The sequence below is a fragment of the Clarias gariepinus genome, chromosome 13 (assembly GCF_024256425.1).
Source record: "Clarias gariepinus isolate MV-2021 ecotype Netherlands chromosome 13, CGAR_prim_01v2, whole genome shotgun sequence".
Classification (NCBI taxonomy): Eukaryota; Metazoa; Chordata; class Actinopteri; order Siluriformes; family Clariidae; genus Clarias; species Clarias gariepinus.
In genome coordinates, this window is record NC_071112.1 from 27,050,034 (window position 1) to 27,065,259 (window position 15,226).

At 43.7% G+C, this 15,226-nt stretch overlaps 2 protein-coding genes across 2 annotated transcripts; one reads left to right on the forward strand and one right to left on the reverse strand.

Annotated features, from left to right (window-relative positions):
- Nucleotides 1-190: 190 nt before the first annotated feature.
- Nucleotides 191-10,329, reverse strand: LOC128535343 (zinc-binding protein A33-like). The gene is made up of 7 exons (XM_053509214.1): nucleotides 9,889-10,329; nucleotides 7,174-7,730; nucleotides 6,998-7,093; nucleotides 6,681-6,914; nucleotides 6,424-6,589; nucleotides 6,301-6,339; nucleotides 191-1,248 (listed from the first exon to the last, which is right to left on the reverse strand). The coding sequence occupies exons 1-7, from the start codon at nucleotides 9,947-9,949 to the stop codon at nucleotides 704-706; spliced, it is 1,698 nt and encodes a 565-aa protein (XP_053365189.1). The 5' UTR covers nucleotides 9,950-10,329; the 3' UTR covers nucleotides 191-703.
- A 2,408-nt stretch (nucleotides 10,330-12,737) lies between these two features.
- Nucleotides 12,738-14,441, forward strand: LOC128536149 (kelch-like protein 10). Its single transcript, XM_053510310.1, has one exon. The coding sequence runs from the start codon at nucleotides 12,750-12,752 to the stop codon at nucleotides 14,439-14,441; it is 1,692 nt and encodes a 563-aa protein (XP_053366285.1). The 5' UTR covers nucleotides 12,738-12,749.
- The last annotated feature ends 785 nt before the right edge of the window (nucleotides 14,442-15,226 follow it).

A 15,226-nucleotide genomic window follows, 5' to 3' on the forward strand; every position in this document is an offset into this window, starting at 1 on the left:
AACTGGACACCACATTGTGTGCTGCAATCAAAGATAAAGATTGTATGAACTCTTTTATTATTATTATTATTATTATTATACAAATAATACAGTAAACTATTAAAAAACAATTTATTACAATCAAATAAATATTTTTTTGTTATTATATTTGAATTACTGTATATACATCAGTTAAAACATACATGGAATATAAATCATGAACAAACCACTCAATGCGCACAAGTAAATATTTTAATCTCTCCACCATCACCCCCTGGGCAGTAGCTCCCTCCAGAGACACGGTCAGAGTGACACCAGAGAACTTCACAAACCATCTGAGTTAATATTTCCACACTCAAGTATAATTTATGATCAAAACATAAAAAGCATGATTGGATACTGATTACATATGCCATTATAGCACCTCTTACTAATTTGTACCACACAGACATTTTCCTGTTTTACAAACTGTAGTGAGTTCTTGATCATCACATTCTTCTAAAAACAAAATAAGGGAATCAGTATCAGTTTTTTTTAAACATAGCATTTATATAATAACCAAACCTAAGTGGTTCTTTAGTTTTTAGAAATTCCTTAGTTTAAGAAATTTCTTAGAAATTGCTTAGTTTGGTTTTGCTCATTTTGAAACCTTAAAAAATAATGAATGAATTCCAGTGTCTTTCATTCTGTTCATTTCATACAGTTGTTTTAGGCGAGAATTTATTCAGTCTGACACACGACAGATGACGAGTGGTGATGAGTTTTTACCTCCATCATTCGAACAAGGACTGAAGAATGGATAGAGTTTCTCAGTGAAAGACTGACCAGTGAAAGAGTAGATAAGAGAACTGGTTTCAACATCATAAAAGGAGACCAGACCCTCCTCATAATCCACAAACACTCCAATCTTCTGGAGCTTCTCACTCAGGGGGAGGGGGATCCAGGGATCATCACGAGCTGTATACTCATTCCCCTTCCTTAGAATCAGGGTCCAGAATCCATTCTGAGGTTTAAAAGTCTCAATCTTCCCCTTCCTGTTAACAGACTCACAGACCACTCCTAAATCCCACTTGGTCTTACCGCTGACCTGCACCTCATAGTAAAACCTCCCAGAGGAGAAACCCTGCTTTCCCAGAATCACTGAATATTTACTGAATCTTTTTGGAGTGTCTGAGAGATTCTGTTTTGTGTCTGTGTAAGTCACTTGTTTTCCATCATCAGACAGAATGAGGTAAGGAGATGCTGTATCAGGATCCAGAGTCACATCCACTGAATGAAAAACAATAATACAAAACATAGGTGAAAAACTGAGCTGCATTTCAGTGAGTAAACAAAGTATTTGTTCCCTTACCAACCAACAATAATTCTGGCTCCCACAGACTTGTAATGTGCTCATATGGCACACAGATTAAATGCTCCTCACAACAATTTGTTAAGTGAAGAAAAGCCTGTCCGTCCACAGAATCTCTAGCTTCCATTCAACCCCCACTACCATGGGCAAGACCAACAAAGAGCTGTCAAAGGACACCAGGGACAAAAGTGTAGACCTGCACATGGTTGAAATGGGCTACATGACCGTCAGCTAGAAGCTTGGTGAGAACCAGACAACTGTTGGAGCAATAATTCGCAAAACTTTGCTGTAGCGAGGAGTAAATAGACGGAGCCATTTGGATAAAAACCTTCTGAAGATGGGTCGTGGATGGGTCTTTAAGCGTGACAATGACCCAAAACATTTCCCCAAGGCAACAAAGGAGTGGGTCAAGAAGAAGAACATTACAGTCATGGCCTGGTGTCACATCTGAGCCACCTCAGTCCTGGGGAGTAAGATCTGGCTCACCTGTCTCCTGAGCCGTCGCTTTGTCTCCCCCTAGTGTGTCTGCGTGTGTAACATGTCCTCCCTAATTCTTAGATTACCTGCACCTGTGTCTACCCCGTGTGTGTCCCTATTTATTCCAGCCGAACCCGTAGCCCCTCGTCTGTTCACTGTTTTCATCATGCTTTGTGTTTCCCCATGTGTCTGATCATTGTGTGTTTTTGTGTTAACCCAGGACTGAGGGAGTCTGCAGGCGGAAGACCTTTTTGTTTCGCTCACGGAAAAGTTCAAGTTCAAGGCTGACCCTGAGGCAGCGCTGAGTTCCTCGCAAGGCTGTAAATCCAGTCGTTTTGGTGTGACCTAAGTACTCTTCATAATTTCCCGCCTGCAGACCCGGCCTGGGGAAGCTCGTCCCCATTCAGTTTTGTTATCTTTGGTTTCGTTTTGTTCTGTGTTTTTTTTGGGTCTTTGAATATTAATAAATATTCTCACTTTATTTCTAGCCCTGCGTTTGCGTTCATTCCCACCATAAACATGACAGATGAACAGACCTTTTTGAACGCAGCAGGGACACCCCTCCCTGAAGATGAACCCCCCTACCTTGATTACGTCCGACGACAGCAAGGACAGATTGACGCGCTGGCGAGGTCAGTTCTCCGTTCTTCTCCAGAGCCTCGCCACTGGCCCGTCCTCACCCCGACGCCGGTCCGCACGCTCTCCACCACGCGCTGCCCCACCGGAGAGATACGCCGGAGACCCCGAGGGTTGCAAGAAATTTCTTCTAGCCTGTGAACTCTATCTGGCCGACTTCCCTGACCTTTCAGAGGGGAAGAAGGTCAGTTTCGTCATTCAGCAGCTAACGGGGCCGGCGATGGACTGGGCCGCAGCGGTATGGAACGCCGGCGGGAGCACCACTTCCAGTTACCCACAGTTTCTCCAGGAATTTCGCGCGGTTTTCGACCATCCTGACCACGGAAGGACGGGGGAACAACAACTGCTGAGGCTGAAACAAGGACCATCTACAGTCGCGGACTACGCCGTAAAATTTCGGATCCTCGCCGCGGAGAGTGGCTGGTGCGACAAAAGTTTGCTCGCCAGGTTCCGAGATGGACTGCACCCCGACCTGCAACTGGAGCTGGCATGCAGGGACGCGGGCTTGTCACTAGATGACAGTATTCAACTAGCGATTAAGCTGGACCAGCACCTCCGTGGCCATCGCAGATCGTATCCAGCGAAAGGAACCAGCGGAGGGTCCGAACCGCGTCGACAGCTCAGCCTCAGCAAAACCCCCGTCGAACCGCGTGAACCGAGCCCGCCGGAGCCAATGGACGTGGGCACATCCCGCCTGTCGGCCCAGGAGAGACAACGAAGGCTGTCGTCCTTCATCTACTAAGGGAACATGGGCTCTATGTGAAAGCAGAAAAATGTGAATTCCACAAGAGTGAGATCGCATTCCTCGGCTATCACATAGGACCACAGGGGGTCGAAATGGATGCGACCAAGGTAACGGCGGTGCAACAATGGCCGGAACCCAAGACAGTAAAGGCGCTACAGAGCTGTCTTGGGTTTGCTAATTTCTATAGGCGCTTCATTAGGGGCTTCAGCACAATGGCAGCACCGCTCACCGGTTTGTTAAAAGGGAAACCACAACGGCTACGCGCGTTTTCGCTGGAAGCACGTACGGCTTTCCAGCGCCTAAAACACGCTTTCACCTCTGCGCCTATTCTAAAACTGCCTAACCCAGAGAAGCCCTTTTTAGTCGAGGTCGATGCGTCGGAGGTGGGGGTGGGAGCAGTGCTGTCACAGCGCCACGGCCACCCAGAAAAGCTCTACCCCTGTGCTTTTTTTTCACGGAAATTGACACCTGCCGAGCGCAACTATGATATCGGGAATCGCGAACTGCTAGCAGTCAAGGCGGCGTTAGAGGAGTGGAGGCATTGGTTGGAGGGGGCCAAATATCCATTTGTGGTACTAACAGATCACAGGAATCTAGAGTACCTCCAACAAGCAAAGAGACTTAACTCTCGTCAAGCCCGATGGGCGCTGTTTTTCACGCGCTTCCATTTTACCATCACGTACCGTCCCGGTTCAAAGAATATAAAGGCGGATGCTGTTTTCCGGCGCCGGATCCGAATTCGGATCCTGAAACCATACTGCCTCCGTCACTTGTCGTGGCTCCGGTAATGTGGGATATCGACTCGGAGATCACCCAGGCGACGCGGTCCCAACCCGTGCCGCCGGGGTGTCCACCGGGCCGAACCTACGTCCCGGAATCACTTCGGGAACGAGTGACGATAGAGGCACACTCCAACTTATCTTCAGGACACCCCGGCGTTTTGAGAACCTACCATCTCCTGGAACCAAAGTTCTGGTGGCCAAACATGCGGGAAACCGTGAAAACAGTAGTTTCGTCTTGTGCAGTTTGCGCAACAACCAAAACTCCTCGATGCTTGCCAGTTGGAAAATTAATGCCCCTGCCCACACCGAACAGACCATGGTCCCACGTAGCCGTGGATTTTGTAACGGATCTGCCGGTGTCAAAAGGGTACACTACAATATTAGTCGTGGTAGATCGCTTCTCTAAGGGATGCAGATTCCTCCTATTTGGCTCACTTCCAACCGCCCTCCAGGTGGCAGAAACCCTATTCGATTCGGTGTTTCGCTACTACGGTATTCCGGAGGACATTGTTTCAGATCGTGGTCCCCAATTCATCGCGAGGGTCTGGAAAGCTTTCTTTCAGAAGTTGGGGACCACAGTTAGCCTAACGTCGGGTTATCACCCCGAATCTAATGGGCAGGCAGAGCGGACTGTTCAGGATCTCGGGAGGTACCTCCGGGCATATTGTAGTAGTCGACAACATGAGTGGGCAGACTGCTTATTCTGGGCGGAATATGCACAAAACTCACTGAAACACTCCTCGACCGGCTTAACGCCGTTTCAATGTGTACTGGGGCACCAACCACCGCTTTGTCCATGGGATGCCACTCCCACCGATATCCCCGTGGTGGATCAGTGGTTTAAGAAAGCGGAAAAAGTATGGGAGGATGCGCACACAAAGATCTCCCAAGCAGTTCGCCGTTTTAAAAAATTCGCCGATAGACGGAGAAGGGAAAGTCCTCCGCTCCAGGTAGGAGATCAAGTGTGGCTCTCGACAAAGGACCTTTCCCTCAACCTCCCATGCCGCAAACTCTCTCCTAAATACATCGGCCCCTTTCCCATTGTCACATGCATTAACCCCGTCTCCTTTAAGTTACAGCTACCTGCACATATGCGTATTAACCCTGTCTTTCATGTGTCCCTTCTCAGGCCAGTAGTACGAGGGCCCTTGGACGGAGGCGTCGCAGAGCCTTCGCTCCCCGGGGCTGTGGAAATAGCGGGCGCCCCTGCGTTTAGGGTCAAAAAACTTCTAGACTCCCGGAGGAGAGGAGGTGTTCTGCAATACTTGGTAGATTGGGAGGGGTACGGACCGGAGGAGCGCAGCTGGGTCCCGGCCCGTGATGTGCTAAGCAGAGAGCTCATTACAGAATTCCACCTGACACGGCCGGATCGCCCCCCCGCCGGCAAATCCCGCGGGTCGGTGGGCCCCGACTCCCTCCGGTCACGCAGAGAGCGCGCCCGCACCTCTCCCGGGCAGCCGGTCCTGGGAGGGGGGGTAATGTCACATCTGAGCCACCTCAGTCCTGGGGAGTAAGATCTGGCTCACCTGTCTACTGAGCCGTCGCTTTGTCTCCCCCTAGTGTGTCTGCGTGTGTAACATGTCCTCCCTAATTCTTAGATTACCTGCACCTGTGTCTACCCCGTGTGTGTCCCTATTTATTCCAGCCGAACCCGTAGCCCCTCGTCTGTTCACTGTTTTCATCATGCTTTGTGTTTCCCCATGTGTCTGATCATTGTGTGTTTTTGTGTTAACCCAGGACTGAGGGAGTCTGCAGGCGGAAGACCTTTTTGTTTCGCTCACGGAAAAGTTCAAGTTCAAGGCTGACCCTGAGGCAGCGCTGAGTTCCTCGCAAGGCTGTAAATCCAGTCGTTTTGGTGTGACCTAAGTACTCTTCATAATTTCCCGCCTGCAGACCCGGCCTGGGGAAGCTCGTCCCCATTCAGTTTTGTTATCGTTGGTTTCGTTTTGTTCTGTGTTTTTTTTGGGTCTTTGAATATAAATAAATATTCTCACTTTATTTCTAGCCCTGCGTTTGCGTTCATTCCCACCATAAACATGACACCTGGACAGTGTCCGGACCTTAATCCTGTTTAAATATTATGGAGGGAGCTAAGATTTTGAGTTGCCAAGGAACAGACAAGAAACTTTAAAGATTTAGAGAAGATCTGTAAAGAATAGTGGACTAAAATGTGTGCAAACCGGGTATAAACATCTTACTCTATGTACCATGTGCTTTTTCTGGGTTTTTAATCATCATAGTCTATTGATAATAAATGATGTTTGTGGAAGCAGAAGCACTCTCTCTTGCGTGATATTGTTTAAATATAGAAAACAGAATATTTATATTACCTGCATATTGTTGAATCCACTTCAACTCTTCAGGGACAACTACAAAAACATTTACATGAACATTTCTTAGAGCAGAAGTTAAATCATTTAATTACAGAAATATAGTTTCATTCAGCCTCTCACCTGTTTCCTTCAGGTTCTCATTGAGCATTCTACTGAGTTCCTCATTAAGAGTCTCTTGAAGCTGAGACAGAGCCGTCCTCATAGTGTCATCCACATCTAGTTCAGTGTTAATCCTGATCTCAGACCAGTTCCTGGTGTGTGAAGCGCGGCACAGTGATGAGTAACTCTACAGTAGAACAGGAGAGAGGATAAATTCCTCAGCAGATGTTCTGTGGTCTTCTGCATTGTGCTTTAGTGATTGAGAAAGAATCACTGACCTGTAGGAAGTGGAGATGGTCGTCAGTGTGTGAGAGCTGCTCCAGCTCAGTGTATTTCGTCTCTAGATCAGTGATTTCCTGTTGCAGCTCTTTAATGAGTCCATCAGCCTGCTTCTCTGCTGCTTTCTGCTTCTCCTCCATCATCTCCAGCCGCTCAGCCTGACTCCTCTCAATGAAGCGAATCAGAGAGGTGAGAACTTTAACACTGTCTGATTTCTCTTTCTCTGTCTTTCTCTAAAGAAGGAAGGACATCACATTTTAAGCAAAATATAAAGTACAAACTACAACAGATATAAACTCCATCATGTGTGACTCACTTTGCTAAGCTCTACTGAGTGATTCATCTCTTGCATCTTCTTCTGTCGCTCCTGGATCATCTGCTGCAGCTCCATCTGTGTTTTCCCCACCTGACTCTGCACAGTAATCACACAACGGTTTATTTTCCACATTTTAATTAATTTACATAATTAGCACTGATGTTGGTGCCTCTCACCTTCCTCTGTCCACTCTCCTCCTCTAAAGGTATAACTTTGTGATTCTTGTGATCTCCCTCAGTGCAGAACTGACACACACACTCCTGATCGTCTCTACAGAACAGCTCCAGAGGTCTCTTATGCTTCTGACAGATGTATCTCTCCAGGTTCTTCACTGCATTTATTAGTTTGTGTTTCTTGTAATTTAGAGCAATATTATGAGGCTCTAAATGAGACTCACAGAAGGTCACACCGCAATCCAGACAGGATTTTATGGCTTTTTGTTTCACTCCAGTGCAGGAGTCACAAAGAACCAGAGACTTGTCTGAATCTGTTTTCTTTTTGAAGTGATCCGCAACATCTCTCAGTGTTACATTAATTTTCACTTCAGGTCTCTTGGTGAATTTCTCTTTGCAATATGGACAATAACAGTTTTGAGTCGTATTCCAGCTTTGTATGATGCAGCTCTTGCAGAAGCTGTGTCCACATGGAGTGGTGATGGGATCAGTGAACACCTCCAGACAGATAGAACACTTTAATTGCTCTTCAGTCAACGGGCTACTGGAGTCACCTGCAACTGGTACAGTAGGTAGAATATGAATACAGTTTTTATACAGTATTTTGTATAACAATCATGCATGAATAATAATAATGTGGCTTTTCCACATTCCTGAATTTAATTTCATGCCCAGTCATTAATGGAGTGGTGGGAAAAATGTCAGATACAGAGTTCCTGAATGGCTCTAATGGTTCAAAGAGCTAATTAACCCTAGCTAATCTCTCTGATGACCACCCCTGCCCCCAACCCAACCAGCTCACTGTGGCCGAAGTGGCTGAGAAAGTCACACAGGTGTCCTTCCTGAATTGGAAGGTGGCTCTGTGGCAAAGAAAAGAAGAAGGCAGGGGGCTGCAGGTCACTACCTTCACCAAATCATAACGGAGGGCCATAATTTGTGCCCTAAGCCACCCTCGACCTCAGCAGACAAGAGACTTGGATAGGCAGCAAGAACTCACCATGGCAAAGAGACCACTGGATAAGCTGACGACCACCAAGCCAATCCACCTGAGCACCATCAGTTAGTAAGTTAAGCCTTTATTCGAAACATATTTAATATTGAACAGTGAAATTCTTTTTATTACATATCCCAGCTTGTTAAGAAGTTAAGGAGTGCAGGGTCAGCCATCATACGGCGTCCCTGGAGCAGACCGGCTGGTTAGTAATTCAGAGTCTTAAGACACTGAGCTCTGCCGATGTTCGTATCTCGAACCAATTATGTTTTGGTTTTGGAGTTGTGAAACTGATACTTAGTGAAATACAGATCTGTTGAATTATAAACATTGTAACCATCTTCCATCTACTCCACACATCACTCACTCACCTGGACACTCGGAGGGGGAATTATGTTAAAATGCTCTTCATCGACTACAGCTCTCTCTTTGTACACATATGACAGTGTGGCCACTACCAGCTGCACCACCATCATTAAGTTTGCTGACGACACCGTCGTGGTGGGCCTGATCTCTGATAACAACGAGACGGCCTACCTGAAGGAGATTAGGAATCTGGAGAACTGGTGCCAGAGGAACAACCTCCTTCTAAACGTCAGTAAGACAAAGGAGCTGATAGTGGACTTCAGCACTAAGCACCCTGTCATCAACGAGAGCCCAGTGGAGAGAGTGGACAGCTTCAAATACCTCGGTGTTCACATCACGCAGGACCTGTCATGGTCCTGTCACATAAACACTGTGGTGAAAAATGCCCGGCAGCGTCTCTACCACCTCAGACGCTTGAGAGACTTCCGACTGCCCTCCAAGGTGCTCAGGAACTTTTACTCCTGCACCATAGAGAGCATCCTGACGGGAAACATCTCAACCTGGTTCGGGAACAGCACCATGCAGGACAGACGAGCTCTACAGAGGGTGGTGCGATCAGCTGAGCGCATCATCCGCACCGAGCTCCCTGACCTGCACTCAATCTACAGCAAGCGGTGCTGGACCAAGGCCAGGAAGATTGTGAAGGACCTCAACCATCCCAACAACGGACTATTCTTTCTGTTGAGGTCAGGAAAGCGATTCCGCTCCCTGAAGGCCAACACAGAGAGACTGAGGAGGAGCTTCTTCCCACAGGCGATACGGTCTCTCAATCACACCACCACACAGTACTGACACACATATGGTCTTTACACACACACACTGGACATTCTGGACATTCGTTTACACTAGTGGCCACTGCACAACTACACCTGGTGGTCACAAGTCACAAGTCACTTTAAATAAATCACTTTTTAAGCATTTTTTGCACGGCACTAGACACTTTAAATATGTGAATTGCAGAAACAGTGGACATTACATTACCACTACATTACCATTCTCTTATCACTATTTATTCTAACACCATTCCATACAAAAATTACATAAATATACCTACCCGTTCAGCTGCTCTTATTGTTTTATGTTTCGTCATACATTCTTCAAATATTTTCTATATTGTGTATTTTTGTCGTACAGTTATTTATTTATTTATTTATTTTTTTTTTTAACTTTAGTTTTTATATTTTATTTTATTCTCTTCTAGTTTTATTTACCCTATATTTTAATTCTCATATTTATTTCCTATTACTATTCTTTGTCTTTTATTTTAGGTCATGAGCAGTTGCCTAAGCATTTCACTGCATATCGTACTGTGTATGACTGTGTATGTGACAAATAAAATTTTAATTTGAATTTGAACTTACACGAAACAGGATCATCCATGCTGTTCCTTCTGCCATGTCTTGCTTGCGATGATACAGCCATGTCTTTGCCTTCTTAACTTTATAAGCAATAAATCATTACTAAGTTCACGCAGTGATACACATTATATAGTAAAAAGTATTCTCTCGGCTTTCAGTCAGTCAATCGTTTCTTCCTGCTTGTTGTTAGAAAGTATGTTAGCAGGAATATTTGCACCTTGCCCAGGGACATTCATGTCAAAACAAATTTAAATCTTTCATTCATTTTGCTTATCAAGATTTTTAAAGTTTTTTAAGACTCTCTATCTAAACTATATTTAAGAAATTTAAGAAAGTACGCACCTTTACTGTTTCCTGTTCAGAAACCTCATGTTAATTTACTTCTCAGATCCACTAAATACGTTGTAATTAATCACAACATTTGTTTTTTAAAAGGCAACTTCCTGGTCGGTGTAAATGTCACACAGACCTGCTTTCACTTTCACCTACACTGTGAGTGCGACTAATTATTGTGTCACTAATCACTCAATTGAGATATTAACATAAGAATTACAAGTCATAGAGAGACTCATTTCTTAATTTTTGTCATTTTATTGTGTTTTGTTTTAATGAAACAGTTGCTGTCAGAAGTGAAGTTAAAAAAGAGTAAAAAAAAAAGTTTTTGGTCCTTAGAAAAAGGTGATTATTCCTAGAAATGACATTTAACTGACCAATAAAAACATATACTTTAAAGTTAAAAACACAAGCATTGAAATATACATTCTGTATATAATCCTTATAGCTTGCTTAAGTTTTATATCAAACAGATTGCGTTTCCAGGAAAAGAGGGTGATATTTGTTGTACTAAGAACAAACAAAAAAACAGGGAGCCCTCATTTCTATGTTTCCTTTTTCCTTTTTTTAGTGCACGCTGCACTACATATACATTCACCTTATACATTATGTGACTGTGACCACACTTAACTGTGTCTCTCTCCCTCTCTCTCTCTTTCCCTGTCTCTCTCTGTCGAGCTAACAAGTTTAAGTTTAAGTAGGCTTTTATTGTCATTTCAATCATATACAGTTGAGTACACAGTGAATCGAACCAACGTTTCTCCAGGACCAAAGTGCTACAGTACATACAACATAAAATTAACAACGTAAGTTAACAAAAACTAACTATCTAACTAAGAAACCTAATTAGCTAGCTAATAAGTCCTATAACAGAACAACTAAGTCCTATACAAAAGAGACATCATAAAGTGCAAATGTGAACCAGAGCGACAAAGTGACAACGCGACAACATGACATTCCAATACTTTATGATAATTAGCAGAAGTGGAAAGAGTAACTTTTGTTAGTACAAGTACTGTTTACTTCAGTGGAATTTTACTGAAATATAAGTAAAGTTACCATTATAAAAATCTCTTCAGGTAAAAGTAAAAAGTAGCTCATTAAAGTAAAAGTTACTGAGTTACTTGGGATTGGGTATTCTAGTGTAGTTTAAAAAGGATCAGTAAATATAAATCTCACACTAGTTGCTTTTAATTGAACAAACTCATTTGCATAATAAAGCTGTTGCCTTCCTTGTGCTTGAAATTAAAGTGGTCGCTTAAAAATGGTGTGACGGATAGCCGAGGGAAACAAGAGCTCAGAGCCACGAACACCGTTCAGCGTCACAAAATTATAACACAAAACATAAAGTAAAAGTAAAACAAGGTGTAAAAGAATAGACTGTTTCGGGGCTGAGCAGCAGACCTGAGCTCCTACTGCCTTCTCTACGCACACGAGCGCGCACGCCACGCGCTCTCTCTTACGCAAGCTCGCTCACCGACTCACTCTCGGTCGCATGCGCGCGCGCCCGCACGCACACAATATACTGTACATAAAAAAACTATCCGCACATAAACAGAGGTATTTAGATGCGCGTTCGCTTACGAAAGAAAGTAAACAGCTTGAGGCGCTCCGTCGGTAACACTCTCTGCTCCAGATAGCCCGTGTTCATGTGTGGTGTATTTTGTGCTTTCCTCTTAGGTTAGTCCTCATGATAAACATTTTTATTAAGAATATCTTCACATGTTTATTGGTGACGTCACGTACCTAACACACTGTTTATAAAAAAAAGGTATCTCACAAACTCACGGGTGTGGATGGATCAAATAAATTTTGTGGTGTTTAAAAGTGTTTTTCCAACTTTTTTGTATTGACAGGTTTAAGGTTGACATTTGTGGCCCTTATCTATTTAGAAAAATATGTAGGAAAAAAACTTTTCTTATTTATTGCACTTGTAATAAATTTAAGTAGTTTAAATTTATTTGTAGTTATTTATTACATATGTATTCTTGAAGGTGATGGTGTAAGAATTGTAGTGATATATGACATGAAATGCTCCAAAAACTGACACTACAGCATGTAAAAATGATAAGAGACAATTGGTCTTTCTTAGCAAAAATGTTATCCATCTATCTATCTGTCCATCTAAAAATTCCAGTCATCATTAAATATTTGCTCATGCATATGTAATCAATTTTACATATATTGTAATTTTTTTTATTTTTAGTTAATTGGGTTTGAGTGATTCCCACTGGGAGGTGGGGTTTATTTCAGGATGATAAACTCTTCCCTACAGTCAATGTAAACACAGTTTGGACGTACACAAGCTTTAAAAGCTGTTGTACAAAACCCCAGCACAAAGATTTTTATTAAATGTCAGTGTTTCTGTCATCTTCTTTTATACTGTATTCAAACATGTTTACACTCGAAATTTTGAATCGGAACCTTGTGATGTCATAGTAGCCTTCCTCAAGACACAGAGGTTGAAGATCAGTCACTCTGACTTACACAGATACTGTGAACAGGAGACAAGTGAGCAGAAACGAAGAGAAATGGAGAGGAAGGAGGACACGATAGTTTGCAACATCTTGAACAAGCTTCGTTTAGAGGAGGAGCTGTGTGACGTTCTTCTGAAAATCGGAAGTGCTGAGTTCCACGCACACAAGATCATTCTGTGTGGCTGCAGCCCGTACTTCATGGCTCTCTTCACCCATGGCTTATATCCTTCAGGCAGATTTGAGTACACCATCCCTGGTATTTCCTCAAGGATAATGGAGTTGATCATGGAGTATGCATACCTACAGAGAGTTACAATAACGGAAAAAGATGTGAGTGAGCTGCTTATCGCTGCTGATTATCTGGCGATGGACAAACTGGTGAACGAGTGCTCGATGTTCCTGAAGGCTCGGCTGTGCCAGAAGAACTGTATAGGTATTTGGCGCTTTGCAAGCTTTTATTTCTGCAGGAAGCTGGAGCAGCAGGCCTTAAAGTTCATCCTGGACAACTTCGAGAAGGTACTAAGTGTCTCTGAGGAGCTCCTGGACCTCAAAGTTGAGGAGCTCTGTGAGATTATTGTGAAAGATGAGCTGAATGTGAAACATGAGAAGCTTGTGTTTGAGACTGTTATTCTGTGGATTGAACATGCGCCTCTGGAGCGAAAAAAACATGTTGCACTCTTACTGGCCAAGGTGCGTTTGGGGCTACTGACGTATGACTACTTTGTGGATAACGTAGGGAACAACGTTTTTGTGGCACACGACACAGCATGTAGACCGATCATCTACAGTGTTCTGCTAAACATCAGTGGTCTCAACCCAGACGAATTTCTCAACTCTGTTCTTGCTCGGCCCCGCATTCCCAGCGCTGTTTTGCTGGCCATCGGCGGCTGGAGCCATGAAGGTCCCACCAACACCATAGAGGTGTACGACCCACGAGCAAAGTGCTGGTTTCATTTGACGTGCCGTGGTGAGAGTCCACGAGGCTATTATGGGACTGTTTACCTCCACGGCTTCCTGTACTGCATTGGAGGATGCGATGGCTTGGATAACTTCAACAGCGTGTGTAGGTTCGACCCCATCACCAGAACCTGGGCTGGGGTAAGCCCCATGCACTCTCGCCGGGGTTATGTGAGTGTTTGTGTCCTGGACGGCTGTGTATACGCAATGGGAGGATTTGATGGCACTGAATGCCTTAACACAGTCGAGCGGTATGATCCTAAGAACAATCAGTGGACAATGATAGCACCGATGCATGAATGCCGGAGCGAGGCAAGCGCTACAGTACTAAATGGCAAACTGTTCATATGTGGAGGGTTTGACGGGAATGAGTGGTTGTGCACGGCGGAGAATTACAATCCTCAGACTGGCCAGTGGACTCTACTCCCCCGCATGAGCAGCAGAAGGGGAGGACTTGGTGTGATCGCGTATGGCGGACAGGTTTATGCCGTCGGGGGATGCAATGGTGTGGTACTGAAAAGTGTAGAGGCATATAATCCTCAGACTGATTCATGGGGAAATGTTCCTGACATGATCAACCGGCGCAGCAACTTTGGCATTGCGGTGCTAGATGATCTCTTGTTCGTTGTTGGAGGATACAACGGTCTTACAGTCGCCAATAATGTGGAGTATTATGATGGGGAAACTGCAGAATGGCACAGAGTGGAAGACATGGGTGAGTTCCGCTGCGGTCTGGGGTGCTCTGTGCTGTCTGGTTTACCCAACATGTCTGCGTACGCCGCACCTTAAGATCTTCTCTATAAAGACCCCTAAAGCTCTCGGAGTTCCCAGAGCAGCAGAGAATCCTTCATAACACCTGACAACATCTGAATCATACTGTAATTAAATGAAATCATTTTTTCTTTTCAAAGTTGCAGCATCCTTTTTGTCCTTAGAATTAAATCATTACATTATGTTCTGTGTCATCAAATGTAGTATAAACTACATTCAGAAACAGAAATTGAAAAGAATATAAAAAGTACAAGTGAAATAATAAAAAAAATAGTAAAAGAAAAAAGGATATAATAAAATAGTATTTTAAAGCAAAAATTACAAGAGATGAAGTGTTTTAAGACAATTTAACCTCTTGCTTACAGTAAGTTTTATTAAATAAATAAGTTAATAACGATTGTTAATTAATATTAATTAGTATTATTTAATAAAGTAATGTTAATACATAATTAATTTGACTGGTTGGTTCTTTATATGGCTGGACAGAGAGGAGCAAACACTGCAAAAGTTACTAGACAACACACATTATAAATAGAATGTAATAACTTTCAGCATTAGTGAGTTTTATGGATAAAGAAGAGATCATGTTATAACAATGCAAGTAGCTGCCCTGCTCTGCAACTTAAACTAGCTAGTTGCTAACATTGCAACTTCGTATAATGCAAGTAGTCTACACAAATAAAACATGGACACACTGCAAGATTACAAAATATGAGAAAGTTATAGGATGTGCCGAAACTTTATTGTACATGCTTCTTATAAAAACAACATTGTTATTGGTGTGAAACTCAAACCAAACGCGC